Here is a 14,432-nt window from a genome sequence, read left to right on the forward strand (position 1 = left end):
ACTCAAAGTTTCACTGTATTTAATTTCTATGTTAATCTACGTACACACACGCACATGCACACACATGCACACGCACACACACCGGACACATGCACCCACATCCATCAGTCATTGACCATGTCCGAATAACCATACTAGCGTACTACATACTTAAACTGCATAGTATGCCCTATATATTATTTATGATGTAATGTTTAGTAAAAAGTATGCAGTATATCATGGCCGTAGCGTACTACTTTGCTACGGCTTCACATATATAACTGGATAGCTAAGTTAAATATGAAGTTGTCGCTCAACAACAGCAAGCTTATCGGGTATCCAGTTAACGTCAAGTCCTACTAAAGCACGTAGCTAACGTTAGCTAACGTATTTAGCTAAAGTAAAGGCACGCCAGGCTGCAAATAACGATCAGTTTTCAAAGATGTACGATTAAATAATCGTGATCATTTTAAGGCCAAAAAACGAGTTACATTTGAACTGCAGGAGACTCTTTGCTCGTCTTCTTTGCCATCTTCAATTTGTTTTTGTTTACTTTCAGAGAACTATCAAATCTCAAAGCCCTCCTTTAATCCAGTTTGAATGCAAACATTTACAATTCATTCATACTACATGAGAAGCCAAAATGAGTATGACATCCGGGCATTTAAAGCATACTCGATTTTTGAAATGTCACGTACTATTTTCCGCATATTAAAACGGCCTACTATTTAGGACACTGGTATTGGTATTCGTACACGGCCATTGTTTTTGGCCCTCTGTGTCCTCTGTCTCCGTGGAGACTGTCTGACCAAGAGATGAGCGTTGTTGCTGTGAGGGAGGGGTCAGAGGTCAAACTGGACATGAGGGTCACGCTTCCTATCGCTTCCCTTATCTCTGAACATGACAACACTACAAAAGCAGCCTCCGTCTGTGTGTGTGCGTGTATGTTCGTGTATGTGTGTCTGTGTGTGTGTGTTCGTGCATGTGTGTCTGTGTGTGTGTTCGTGTATGTGTGTCTGTGTGTGTGTGTTTGTGTGTGTTCGTGTATGTGTGTCTGTGTGTGTGTGTGTTCGTGTATGTGTGTCTGTGTTTGTGTGTTCGTGTATGTGTGTCTGTGTGTGTGTGTGTGTTTGTGTGTGTTTGTGTATGTGTGTCTGTGTGTGTGTGTGTGTGTGTGTTCGTGTATGTGTGTCTGTGTGTGTGTGTGTGTTCGTGTATGTGTGTCTGTGTTTGTGTGCGTGTGTTAATCTCTGAACAAGCTCTCTCCACGGAAAGGGAGAAGAAGAAATGATACTTCTGAATTACAGTTTAAACACTGTTTCACTGTGTAAGAACGTGATTGACTCGGTATCGAACATAGGTAATCAGTGACACTCAAGACCATGTTAGCCCACTGAGCCTAGGCATTAGCACTGGTAGTTAACACAATTCCTCAGGTCTTAAATGCTATTTCAAGAGGCCTCATTTCTCCCCTCAGTGGTTTGAAGGCCTTTACAATAGAGCCTATTCTGTCTCTGTCACGGACTGCCTGCCAGCCCACAGGGCGGCCAACTTAGGCAGGGGGACCCGCTCCATCGGAGTAGCTGATCGGCTTCTCAACGCCCATTCAGGCAGGGGGACCCGCTCCATCGGAGTAGCTGATAGGCTTCTCAACGCCCATTCAGGCAGGGGGGACCCGCTCCATCGGAGTAGCTGATAGGCTTCTCAACGCCCATTCAGGCAGGGGGACCCGCTCCATCGGAGTAGCTGATAGGCTTCTCAACGCCCATTCAGGCAGGGGGACCCGCTCCATCGGAGTAGCTGATAGGCTTCTCAACGCCCATTCAGGCAGGGGGACCCGCTCCATCGGAGTAGCTGATAGGCTTCTCAACGCCCATTCAGGCAGGGGGACCCGCTCCATCGGAGTAGCTGATAGGCTTCTCAACGCCCATTCACAAGGCTAATGACTAGTCACAGATGGGTTAGGACTACGTATGTCTGGCCCCTCCCATCAGAGATAAACATGCATGAACGTTCACACACACACACACACACACCCAAACACCAACATACATGAAAATCTTGGGCGAAGGTCCCCAGATGTTGATGTAGTCTGATGTAAAGTAGTCTTTCAGGATCTCTCCTTGGCTAGCCTGTCTTAGAAGCTCTCAAAGTCAGCTGAGACTCTGTCTGAGACTGTGGACAATGAGGGTCTGAGAATTTGGACAGAGTGATAGAGGTGTGACTTGAAACCATTGAATTCATTGATCCTGCTTTCCTTAAAATAGTTTTCCCTACTGAGTAGCTATGTTCTCCTGCTACTGAATAAGTCTGGACTTATGAATAATGAAACCATTGGAAACAGTTATCACTGTCTTCTGGAATTTAGAGTTGTCAGTGTGTGTACGTGTGTGTGTGTAATATGTGTACTGTACCTGTGACCAGTTCTCGTATCTCCACGTCTCCAGTCTTGCGTAGCAGGCGCACCAGGGCAGGTATGCCCCCACAGTTCTTCAGGGCGATCTTGTTGTCGTCGTTGGCCTTGCCGTAGACCAGGTTCCTCAGGGCTCCACAGGCACTGCGGTGGACCTCACTCATACGGTGGTCCAACAGGTCTACCAGCAGCTGGATCCCACCCTGACGACGAATCTGATGATGAATCAGACAGACAGAGAGAGAGAGAGAGAGAGAGAGAGAGTGAAAGTGAGAGAGAGAGAGAGAGAGAGAGAGAGAGAGAGAGAGAGAGAGAGAGAGAGAGAGAGAGAGAGAGAGAGAGAGAGACAGAGAGAGACAGAGAGATGCAGACAATTACATTGATAGAATCCACAATCTATCTGCAATATTAAAGATGATCTACCCCCTAAAAAATAAAATCATAATAATAATAATACAATAAAAAATGAAACCTCGAAATGTAAATTCTAATCATGTACACTCCGTGATTTCCTGGAAGATTTGCAGCAGTCTCGCCATCCAGATGTTACAATCATAGCCTTCCCCCACTGTTTCACTACAGGTCCTTCTGGAACCATCAGGGGGCCAATGAGCAGAGAGAAAAGAGGGTTCCAACCAATCATCAGGGAGTTATAATGATCCTAGATCTCGATAGTGGTTCACAGGAGGTCATTAACCATAGAAACATTTCAATGTCCTTAACAACCAACTGGTGAATATTTGGAGTTGTGTGTGTGTGTTTGTATGTGCGTTTGTGTGTGTGTATGTGTGTGTGTCAGTGCGTGCGCATGTCTTAGATCCAGAACTGCCCAGCAAGATGTTCATTTATATACTAAACAAAAATATAAACGCAATATGCAATAATTTCAACTATTTTACTGAGCTACAGTTCATATAAGGAAATCAGTCAATTGAAATAAATTGATTAGGCCCTAATCTATGGATTTCACATGACTGGTCAGGGGCGCAGCCATGGGTAGGCATGGGAGGGCATAGACCCACCCACTTTGGAGCCAGGCCCACCCAATGGGGAGACAGGCCCAGCCAATCAAAATGAGTTTTTCCCCACAAAAGATCTTTATTACAAACAGAAATACTCCTCAGTTTCATCAACTGTCCTTGTGGCTGCTCTCAGACGATCCCGCAGGTGAAGAAGCCAGATGTGGAGGTCCTGGGCTGGCGTGGTTAAACGTGGTCTGTGGTTGTGAGGCCGGTTGGATATACTGCCAAATTCTCTAAAACAGTGTCTTATGGTAGAGAAATGAACATTCAATTCTCTTGCAACAGCTATGGGGGCCATTCCTGCAGTCAGCATGCCAATTGCATGCTCCCTCAAAACTTGAGACATCTGTGGCATTGTGCTGGGGACATGTTTTGTCCCCAGCACAAGGTTCACCTGTGTAATGATCATGCTGTTTAATCAGCTTCTTGATATGCCACACCTGTCAGGTGGATAGATTATCTTAGCAAAGGAGAAATGCTCACTAACAGTGATGTAAACAAATTTGTGCACAAAATGTGAGAGAAATAAGCTTTCTGTGCATATGGAACATTTCTGGCATCTTTTATTTCAGCTCATGAAATATGGGACCAACACTTTACATGTTTTGTTCAGTATAAATAGTGTTCCTATTTCCTGCTATAAAGAGCTGCTGGCCCAGATTACAAGTGCCTTTCTCCTTTAAAGGCTTAGATCTGTTCTTGACCTGAACCTTCTACACACAAACCTTAGATAGCATCACCACACAGAGGGAGAGACAGAAAGAGAGAGGGAGAGACAGAAAGAGAGAGAGAGAGACAGGGAGAGACAGAAAGAGAGAGCGAGAGAGACAGGGAGAGACAGAAAGAGAGAGAGAGCGACAGAGAGAGAGGAAAAGGTAGAAAGGGAGTGAGTGAGAAGGGAATGAAAGAGATGAGAGTGAAGGTGAAGGGAAAACAGTCAGTCAGGGAGAGAGAGAAAGAAAAGCAGAGAGGAAGGAGAGGACAAGGAAAGGTTAGAAGAGCTGTTTGACGACATTGCAGAAGTTTATCGCTCCAAATTAATTTCAGTTATCTTTTCAATTAAGCCGGATTAAACTGAACTGAATACTAAACAAACCACATCCATTGATACTCAAAAACATCCCTCTCCTCGCTTCGCTTATTTTCTCTCCTCTCTCCTCTCCTCTCCTCTCATCTCCTCTCCCCTCTCCTCTCCTATCCTCTCATCTCCTCTCCCCTCTCCTCTCCTCTCCTCTCCTCTCCTCTCCTCTCCTCTCCTCTCCTCTCCTCTCCTCTCCTCTCTCCTCTCCTCTCCTCTCTCTCCCTATCCTATCCTCTCCTCTCTCCTATCCTATCCTCTCATCTTCTCTCCCCTCTCCTCTCCTCTCCTCTCTCCTATCCTATCCTCTCATCTTCTCTCCCGTCTCCCCTCTCCTCTCCTCTCCTCTCTCCTATCCTATCCTCTCATCTTCTCTCCCCTCTCCCTCTCCTCTCCTCTCCCTCTCCTCTCCTCTCCTCTCCTCTCCTCTCCTCTCCTCTCCTCTCCTCTCCTCTCCCTCTCCTCTCCTCTCCTCTCCTCTCCTCTCCTCTCCTCTCCTCTCTCCTATCCTATCCTATCCCCTCTCCCCTCTCCTCTCCTCTCTCCTATCCTCCCTTCTACCTCCCCCCACCTGACATGTTCAGTCACTAAGAGGACAATACTCTTGATGATATAATAATCCACAAAAACAGTGCATTTCCTCCATACCTAGGACCAGTATATGTAGGTGATTATGCTGTGGATTGATTTGTTTGTGGCCTGCGGTTGCATGGCGGGTATAGCTTCTGCACTATGTTTACCGCTAGCAGTTAGTGACAGCTGCTTGGCTTGGGAATTGGAACGGGAATGTGATCAGCTGGCATCGGGATTCTGGAGACCATGACTGGAACGTCAAACTGGGAATGTGTGGCCCTGTTCATAGCCATGTGTGTGAGTCTTTGTTCCAGATCTGTACATTACACAGACACAAACACTTTACTGACTTTATTGTCCCTGTGGGGACATTTTGTTGTGGTATCATGTACACGTTCAAAGTGGCATTTAAATTTAAGTAGACAACAAATTTACAATACAACACCCCTGGAGCAATTAGGGTTAAGTGCCTTGCTCAAGGGCACCGCAACAGTTTTTTTTACCTTGTCGGCTACGGTATTCAAACCAGCAACCTTTCAGTTACTGGTCCAAAGCTCTAACCTTGAGGCTACCTGCCGCCCTGCCTATACAGTATACCGCTGGGTGGCTAGGAACATTAACCCCAGCTGTTTAGGAGGGATATCACACCTGGCACAAATTATTGTCTTGTTCTGTTATTCCTGCCGGGGAGTGCCCTATACCTACACCCAGAGGGGAGTAGTTCAAAGTCCAGGTACAGGGGGTGGCTTGGGTCTAAAATGATTTTGTGAGCCTTGCTGAGGGCCCTGACCTTAAAGATCTAATCCAAGCCTGTCTGTTTGACTCCAAGTATCTTGTTGCTGTGGTGATAATCCTTCTCAGCATATTTTTCTGGCTGACAGTGGCATTGCCCAAACAACAAACATTACAAAAAGTTAAAATATTCTCAATGAAAGATTTGTAAAACAGAGTCAACATTAAAATAACCTATAGAACAGTCAACATTAAAAGAGCCAAGCTTGTTGAGAAAGTACCATCTCTGCTGACTCTTATTGTAGATCAGGTCTGTACATTTACTCCACTGAAGCTTATTGTCCAAGAGGACACCCAGATATTTGATTTCCTCTACAATCTCTATGTTTTGACCTCTGATAGATGTTGCAGAGGTGGGTGTTCGCTTCCTGAAGTCTATGCATGTCTTGTTGGTATTGAGGACCAAGTGTGATCCCTCACACCACTCTACACAGTCATTTAGGACCGGGCCCTGGTGTTGCTCGTCATCATGTAACAGACAGATCAAGGCAGTGTCATCAGGGAACTTGACAAGGTGTCTGTCAGGATGGGAACTTGTACAACTGTTGGTGAACAAGATGTACAGGAGAGGGGACAAAACACATCCCTGTGGAGAGCCTGTGTTGGACACATGGGGACCTACCTTGACCCGATGTGACCTCTAGCTCAGGAAGTCCTACAGCCATAAAACCAGCCCCCCATCTAAGGAGAAGTCCCCTATGGGGCGGCAGGTAGCCTGGCGGGTAGGAGCGTTGGGCTAGTACACTAAAGGTTGCTGGATTGAATCCCCGAGCTGACAAGGTAAAAATCTGTCGTTCTGCCCCTGAGCAAGGCAGGTAACCCACTGTATGTGGATGTTGATTAAGGCAGCCCCCTGCACCTGTCTGATTCAGAGGGGTTGGGTTAAATGCAGAAGACACATTCAGTTGAATGCATTCAGTTGTACAACTGACTAGGTATTTCCATTTCCCTATGAGTCTTTGTGCCAGAATGTAAGGCTGGATTGTGTTGAAGGCAGAAGAAAAGTCAACAAACAACCCTGACATGGGATTTGGCGCCCTCTAGAAGTCTAAAGACCATGTTGAGGAGAGTCTTCTGCTGGGCTGATATGTGAGGATATTACTTTTCACAATTTTCTTAAAGCATTTCATTACTAAGGATGTCAAGGCGACAGGGCACTAGTCATTCAACGCAGAGGGATTAGAAGCTTTAGGAATGGGTATAATTGTTGAGTTTTTCCACAAAACTGGCACTTGTTGCTGGTCGAGGGAGGATTGGAAAATGTCTGTAAAAACACCAGCTAGTTCAGAACAGAGCTTTACCACATGTCCACTTATTTTTGTCTGGGGCTTTTGTGTGCAAAACATCAGCCTGTTTAACAATAACCCTCTCAAACATTTGTTGCCAACACAAAGTCGTCTGATTCAAATCGTGAGAAGAAAACATTCTGTTCATTAGCCATGTTCTGGCCCTCATGTCTCCCAAGGTCAGCATTGTCATTTTCCCCTGCCTATGTTGGGGGCACTATGGATTTTATCCTTTGCCAGGCCACCCTTGAGTTTCCTGAGTAGAGGGTCCTCTCCACCCTGCCTGTATACCTCCCTGTATTTACAGGTCTTAGTAGGCACAACTGACTCAACACAGAAGTTTACATAGTCTGAAACAACATCTGTGAGTTCATTAAGATCAGAGCTGCTGTCCTGAAATACCTTCCACATAGTACAGTCAAAACACCCTTGGAGACGAGTGATACTGTTCTCGTTCCAGATCTGGACAGTTTTAACTGTAGGTTTCTCCCTCTCCAGGAGCCGAGAGTAGGTTGGCCGGAGGTAGACAACATTGTGGTCTGATGTCCCCAAGGGATGTCTGGTGATGGCAGAGAAAGCATTTGGTATTGTCCAATAGCACAAATCAAGAGTCTTATTTTTCCTAGTATGGCATTTTCTATATTAGCTTTTGATTGAATGTACACAAGGGTAACAAACAATTGCTGGAACTCACTGGCCGGTCACAGTGACACAGAAAACAGTTCAATGTCAGGGGTACAGAGTCTCTCTCTTACCAGGATCGATTTACACCACTGGTCCCTGTGGCGGTCAGATCACGGTCCGCTCTGACCAGTGTGAAGCTGGCCGGCTCCACCTCACTGTCCGGGACTCTATCATCCAGCAATCAGGCCTCCCGGTATTCATGCTGGAAGGGCAGATTCGCTAACCGCTCATCCGATTTCCTCCTCAGTGACTGGGTGTTGATCAGGAAAGTGTCGGGTAAGGGAAGTTAGTCTCTGTCTGATTTCCCTGTGTTTTCCACGTTTGCATTTGGCCTTGTAATCCACCCGCAGACAATCAGGGATTAGATAGGCCATTGGGATACCCATGGCGTTCATGTTTGAGTTGCATTGTAGTAGGAACTCTTTACTGTATTGGATTCCGCTGCCAGCAGCATTTTCATAACTTAGTCAGTTTGTAGCGGGTATGTACACGATCAACAAGATCAGTCCAACACCCCACCACTGTAAAGCCATCGTTGACAGATATTTTACAAAAAGTGTAAAAACACAAAAACATAAAAGAACGCCATGCCAAACGGGATGCAACAGAGCCGCGCCCCTTCTCTCAAGAAATGAAGAAGCAACACATGCTTGGAGAGCCGACACAACAAATAAACCAAAAGCTCTTCATACACCAGTGGAGAGTGTTAATGAGTGGAGATGAGATGTGTGTGTATTCCACCAGGGATGTGTGTGTGTGTGTGTGTGTGTGTGTGTGTGTGTGTGTGTGTGTGTGTGTGTGTGTGTGTGTGTGTGTGTGTGTGTGTGTGTGTGTGTGTGTGTGTGTGTGTGTGCGTGTGTGTGTATCCAGCACATGTGGGGAACAGAACAGCAACTTTAGGGATGCAGATGTTGTTGTTTGGTGCTGTTGTTCTTGTTGTTATTGTCTAGTGTTTCTATAATCAACAAAAGGAAAATACTTTTCTGAAACACAAGGCTTATCCAATGAAACATGAGAGAGATGGATAGAAAGGAGGAGAGAAATGTATGTAGAAAATGGATGGAGGAAGAGAAAGAAGAGAAGCATGTAGAAAATACAGAGAGGTTTTGGTGGGGGAGGATGAGGGTAAGGAGGGATGGAAGAGAGAGAGAGAGAGAGAGAGAGAGAGAGAGAGAGAGAGAGAGAGAGAAGCTTGGCTATAGGCCACGTCTGGACAAATGGATATCGACAGGTCATATAGCCACAAAAACAGCTGATGGGACTGAACTTTAGCCAGACAGAGACGAGAAGGGGGCGGTGTGTGTGTGTGTGTAGACGTGCTATAAATAATGTCGAGCTGAATTTGCCAAGCTGTCTCTGTAGTCAGTCACAATAAAGGCCAGACTTTAGACTTCCGGATGCCCTACACCCACCCACACACCCACACACCCCAAACACCGCTCTAATCATTACTTTGCACACTCGCTGCATTATTTGATCCCATATCCTGGAATCAAATACCAGCTTCCCTCCCTCCCTTCTCTTTCTCTCTCCCTTTTTCTCTCCACTTTTCGCTCCCTCTCCCCCATTCTCTCTCCCCCACTCTCTCTCCCTCTCCCCATCACTCTCTCCCCCACTCTCTCTCCCTCTCCCCATCACTCTCTCTCCCTCTCCCATCACTCTCTCCCCCACTCTCTCTCCCTCTCCCCATCACTCTCTCCCCCACTCTCTCTCCCTCTCCCCCACTCTATCTCCCTCTCCCCATCACTCTCTCCCCACTCTCTCTCCCTCTCTCCCTCTCCCCATCACTCACTCTCCCACTCTCTCTCCCTCTCCCCTGCTATCTCTCCCTCTCCCCCACTCTCTCTCCCTCTCCCCCACTCTCGCTCCCTCACCCTCGATACTTTGTGGAGACAATCACAGTGTTGTCTTGTTTGTCAATACCAAGCTTTCTTCTTATTGTGTCTCTGCTCTATTCAACGATAATTCCAACTGCTACAACACACACAAGGGCTAAGTTTGTACCTGTGTTTGTGTGTGTGTGTGCGTGTGTGTTTGTGTGTTTGTGTGTGTGTGTGTGCACGTGTGTTTTTGTGCATTTTACAATGTGCATCGTCACTTTTCAATAAGAGGGTGAAGCAGCTATTGACCAACAGTGGCGCAGGGCAGACGCACATCAATGCTCTCTGTTGTTGTAAAAATTGATTGTGAGGGATTCAGAGCAGACAACACAATGTAACAGATTACTGCTATTTCAAGGTGGTAGGAGGCTTATTAATAAAGGGTTTGTTAAAGGGTTCTAACACCAGTTTATTACAGATAGCTTTAGAGGGATGTGTAGAGAGATGCTCTGGGTTTTGGGAATGGTAGAAAGGTCTTTATCTTTGCCGAACACATACGCACACACGCCCAGTAGTAGGCTACCTCTGATTTGATCTTGTTGTCTCCGAAGCAGAGGTGTTGGAGATAGGCTGCAGCATTGGACTGGACTGAAGGGAACTGGTGCTGTAGCATCTGAATCACCTCAGGTAACTCTGGATCCCTCCATCCAAACTCCCTACAGAGAGAGAGAGAGAGGGGGGGGGGGGCAGAGAGAAAGAGAGAGGTGGGAAAAGAGAGGGGAGAGAGAGGGGGAGACAGAGAGAGAGAAAGAGAGAATGAGAAAAAATAAAATTGTTAGATGATTATACAGCACAACACAGTCCCCGCAGGCGACATTTATTTCCGAGGTTGAAGACCATAAGACCGTTAGTTGTGTGGGTGTGTGAGGCCAGTCACCACCGTTATTCCATTAGGTTTAACACTCCCACTGACACGCAGCACAAAGTGAAATAAATGTTTTCTCTCACATCGTTATGGAGGAAATGGTTTTCTTTATTGTGTTATCCTTCTCACATGGTTGTTGTGGAATGCAGATAAATTAGAAATAAAGGAGGGACGGATGACCTACTGTGTGGCTCACCAGTAGGTAATACTCTACTTATCTCTCTCTCTCTCTCTACCGCTCTCTCTCTATGTCTCTCTCTCTATATATGTCTCTGTCTTTCTCTCTCGGTCTCTGTCTCTCTCTCTCTTTCTCTCTCGGTCTCTCTCTCTCTTTCTCTCTCTCTCTACCTCTCTCTCTCTGTCTCTCTACCTCTCTTTCTCTCTCTCTCTACCTCTCTCTCTCTACCTCTCTCTCTACCTCTCTCTCTGTCTACCTCTCTCTCTCTCTCTCTCTCTCTCTCTCAGTGTCTGTCTGTCTGTCTGTCTGTCTGTCTGTCTGTCTGTCTCTCTCTCTCTCTCTCTCTCTCTCTCTCTCTCTCTCGCTATCTCTCTCTCTCTCTCTCTCTCTACCTCATTCCATTCATTTTCTATTTCTTTTTCTCTCCCTTTCTCACTCCCTTCTCTCCCTTTCTCACTCCCTTCACCACTTTCTGTCACTGAACCGTGTAAACCCCAAGAAAGAATGATAGAAAGAAAGAACAAGAGCTGACAGTTTTACTCCAAATTGGATTTTGTTGCGAGGATTGATTTTGTTTCTGCTTTACCACCAAGTGATGTTCTGATGAAGGCACACTTAGATTTCCTTTTGTTCTTAAGTAACAACATCACAGCCTAGAAATACAGTACTGACTACTCCAGAGAATACACTATGCAACCTGAGCCCTGAGGATGTTTACCTTTACCTCTAAAGAGCTGAGTACTGAAACGTAGTGCAGCAAATTCAGTAGCCCTAATGGGATTTGAACCTGCAACCTTGTGTGGGTCAGAAGTGTTTCATATTTCACCAAGAGGTCTAAACCTCTTGGCGAGGTCATTCGCGTTAACCTATAAAAATTGTCCAATACAGTTTAAACAGAGCCTTAGTGCACCTCAGCTAAGGCCTCTCAACATAGCATTACCAGCCTGATTGTTCCCCCTGGTTCTGGTAGATAAATAAAGCCTCTATGTCAATGTCTTTTATCTGCTACAATGATAAGTGTTTGTTAGAGAGATAGAGGGATCAGGGAAGGAGGGAGAGAGAGGGATGAAGGTAGAGTGAGATGGAGGGATGGAGGAAGGGATCCCCAGGCGTTTAAGGGATTTAAAGAGAGCCCTCACACACTCCTTAAATCACAAAGGAGATTAGATCAAGTGTGTGTTGTTGTGCCTGTGTGTGTGTGTGTGTGTGTGTGTGTGTGTGTGTGTGTGTGTGTGTGTGTGTGTGTGTGTGTGTGTGTGCGCGCGTGAGCGTGTACATGCACGTTCATCCCTGTGTGACAGTTAACAAAAAGTGGTTTGATCTGCTGATAAGATAACTGTGCGCGCATGCCAACGTGTGTGTGTGCATGTGTTGTGTGCATGTGTTGTGTGTGTGTGCTCACATTCTTGTGAGCACACACACACACAGGCACACACCACAACCACACACACACACACACACACACACACTTTACCAGTGCACTATTTGATCAACCGCTAGTTTTCATGTCTCTCACAACACACTTTCAGAAGTAAAAGACAAAATGAAGAAAAACGACATGAAAACATGAAAGCTGTCAAAGCTGTGTCGTGGTCCTCAGTTGTCGTCCAGGTTCTGGAAGGCATTCTGCAACCTTATTGGGTCATCGGCCAGCCTGTCCTCCGGGTTTCATCCCCAATCTAATGGCCAGTCGGAGCGAGCCAATCAGGATCTGGAGACGACCCTTCGTTGCCTCGTCTCCACCAATCCCACCACCTGGAGCCAGCAACTTGTGTGGGTGGAGTACGCCCGCAACACAATTCCCTGCTCGGCCACTGGTCTCTCGCCTTTCGAGTGTTCCCTGGGTTACCAGCCTCCGCTCTTCCCAGAGCATGAGGAAGAGGTCAGCATACCCTCTGCCCAGATGTTCGTCCGCTCTTCTTCAGACCACCTCCAGGTATCGTCGACAGGCGGACCGCCACCGGACCCCGGCTCCCCGCTATCGTCTCGGGCAGAGGGTATGGCTCTCCACTCAGGATCTGGCCCTCAGGGTGGAGTCCCGTAAACTTTTCCCCCGCTTTATCGGCCCCTTTCTCACCTCTAAAATCCTTAGCCCTACTGCTGTTCGTCTTCTGTTGCCCCACACCCTCCATATACATCCCACTTTTCATGTGTCTATGATTAAACCTCTGTGTCACAGCCCTTTGTCTTCTGTTTCCGTTCCACGCCTACCTGACTCTAATTCGGATTACTGACCTCTGCTGCCCTGGACCTGCTTTTTGCCTAACCCTGTTTATAATAACTCTCTGAGACTCTGACCATCTGCCTCCTATGTCTGCATCTGGGTCTCATCCTGAGTCGTTATAACAGTGTGCAATCACAGCAGTAAGATTTGTGACCTGTTGCCACAAGAAAATGGCAACCAGTGAAGAACAAACACCATTGTACATTTATATATTTATTTTCCCTTTTGTACTTTTGCACATCGTTACAACACTGTATATAGACATAATATGACATTTGAATTGTCTCTATTATTATGGAACTTGTGTGAGTGTAATATTTACTGTTCACTTTTTATAGTTTATTTCACTTTTGTTTATGCATTTCACTTGCTTTGACAATGTAAACATATGTTTCCCATGCCAATAAAGCAAAGAGGGAGCTAGAGAGAGGGGGAGAGGTCTCTCTTGGTCTCTCGTTGCCAACCTCCCCCTCTCTCTCCCTCTCTTTCCCCATAGTGCTGATGTTAGTCTCCATGTGTATTGTAGAGCAGAGCCAGCCCAGTCCATACTTCAATAAATAGAGTCTATTAAAGCAGTGATCGTACAGGCTGAAGTGGATACACAGCGTTCAGTAATTACACTGATAAACACAATGAGATGCAAGAAGAGGAAACATGGAACGTAGGGATGAAGCTTTAATTAAAGCTGTACTAATTAAGATAGTGGAAAGGTCCATGAAAAAACGAACACCATTGATGGTTACACTGACGAATGTGGGCACAAGGAAATGCACTAGCATGCAAACGGACGCACACACATATTCATATTCACACTCGCCCACATGCTGAAAGATAAATACATACCCACAGCACCCACATGTACACATAAATACACACCACCCACATGTACACATAAAGACACAGACTCACTCAAGAAAACACATAATGATTATTTTGTGTGCAGTGCATCCGTGTGTGTGTGTATGGTGTGTAGAGCTAAGTCAGGGCTGACAGCGCAGAACAGAAATCCCAGACAGAGAGAGAAATCAATAAAACGAGAGAGAGAGAGAGAAAGAGAGAGAGAGAGGGAGGAAGAGGGAGAGAAAGAGAAACCAAAGAGAGGGATGGAGGCAGTGGAAATCTGATGAGGAAGAGAGAAAATCATAAGATGACTCATTCACACAAAGAAAGCATATCTGTCCATAATCCCACAACCTTTACCAGTCTGTACATTTTATGTGAACTGACTCAAAACAACAGTTAATACAAAGCTGTGTACCAGTGAAGCGTATAGGCTTAGCTTAACCACCACTTAAGCGTTGGTAATGTACAGTGCTTTCAGAAAGTATTCACACCCCTTGACTTGATGAATGATGGATGGTGCTAAATACAGGGATATTCTTGAGGGAAACCTGTTTCAGTCTTCCAGAGATTTGAGACTGGGACGGAGGTTCACCTTCCAGCAGGACAATGACCCTA

General features: G+C 46.0%; 1 protein-coding gene across 1 annotated transcript in view; it reads right to left on the reverse strand.

Moving 5' to 3' along the window:
- The window catches only part of LOC121549750 (catenin delta-2-like), a 347,253-nt gene that overhangs the window by 69,258 nt on the left and 263,563 nt on the right, over positions 1 to 14,432 (reverse strand). The window contains exons 13-14 of the mRNA XM_041861613.2: positions 10,231 to 10,363; positions 2,394 to 2,607 (exon numbers count right to left, since the gene is read on the reverse strand). Of these exons, the coding sequence (XP_041717547.2) occupies positions 2,394 to 2,607; positions 10,231 to 10,363 (347 nt within the window). The remainder of the gene's footprint in view (positions 1 to 2,393; positions 2,608 to 10,230; positions 10,364 to 14,432) is intronic.

Source organism: Coregonus clupeaformis, chromosome 34, assembly GCF_020615455.1.
Source record: "Coregonus clupeaformis isolate EN_2021a chromosome 34, ASM2061545v1, whole genome shotgun sequence".
NCBI lineage: Eukaryota > Metazoa > Chordata > Actinopteri > Salmoniformes > Salmonidae > Coregonus > Coregonus clupeaformis.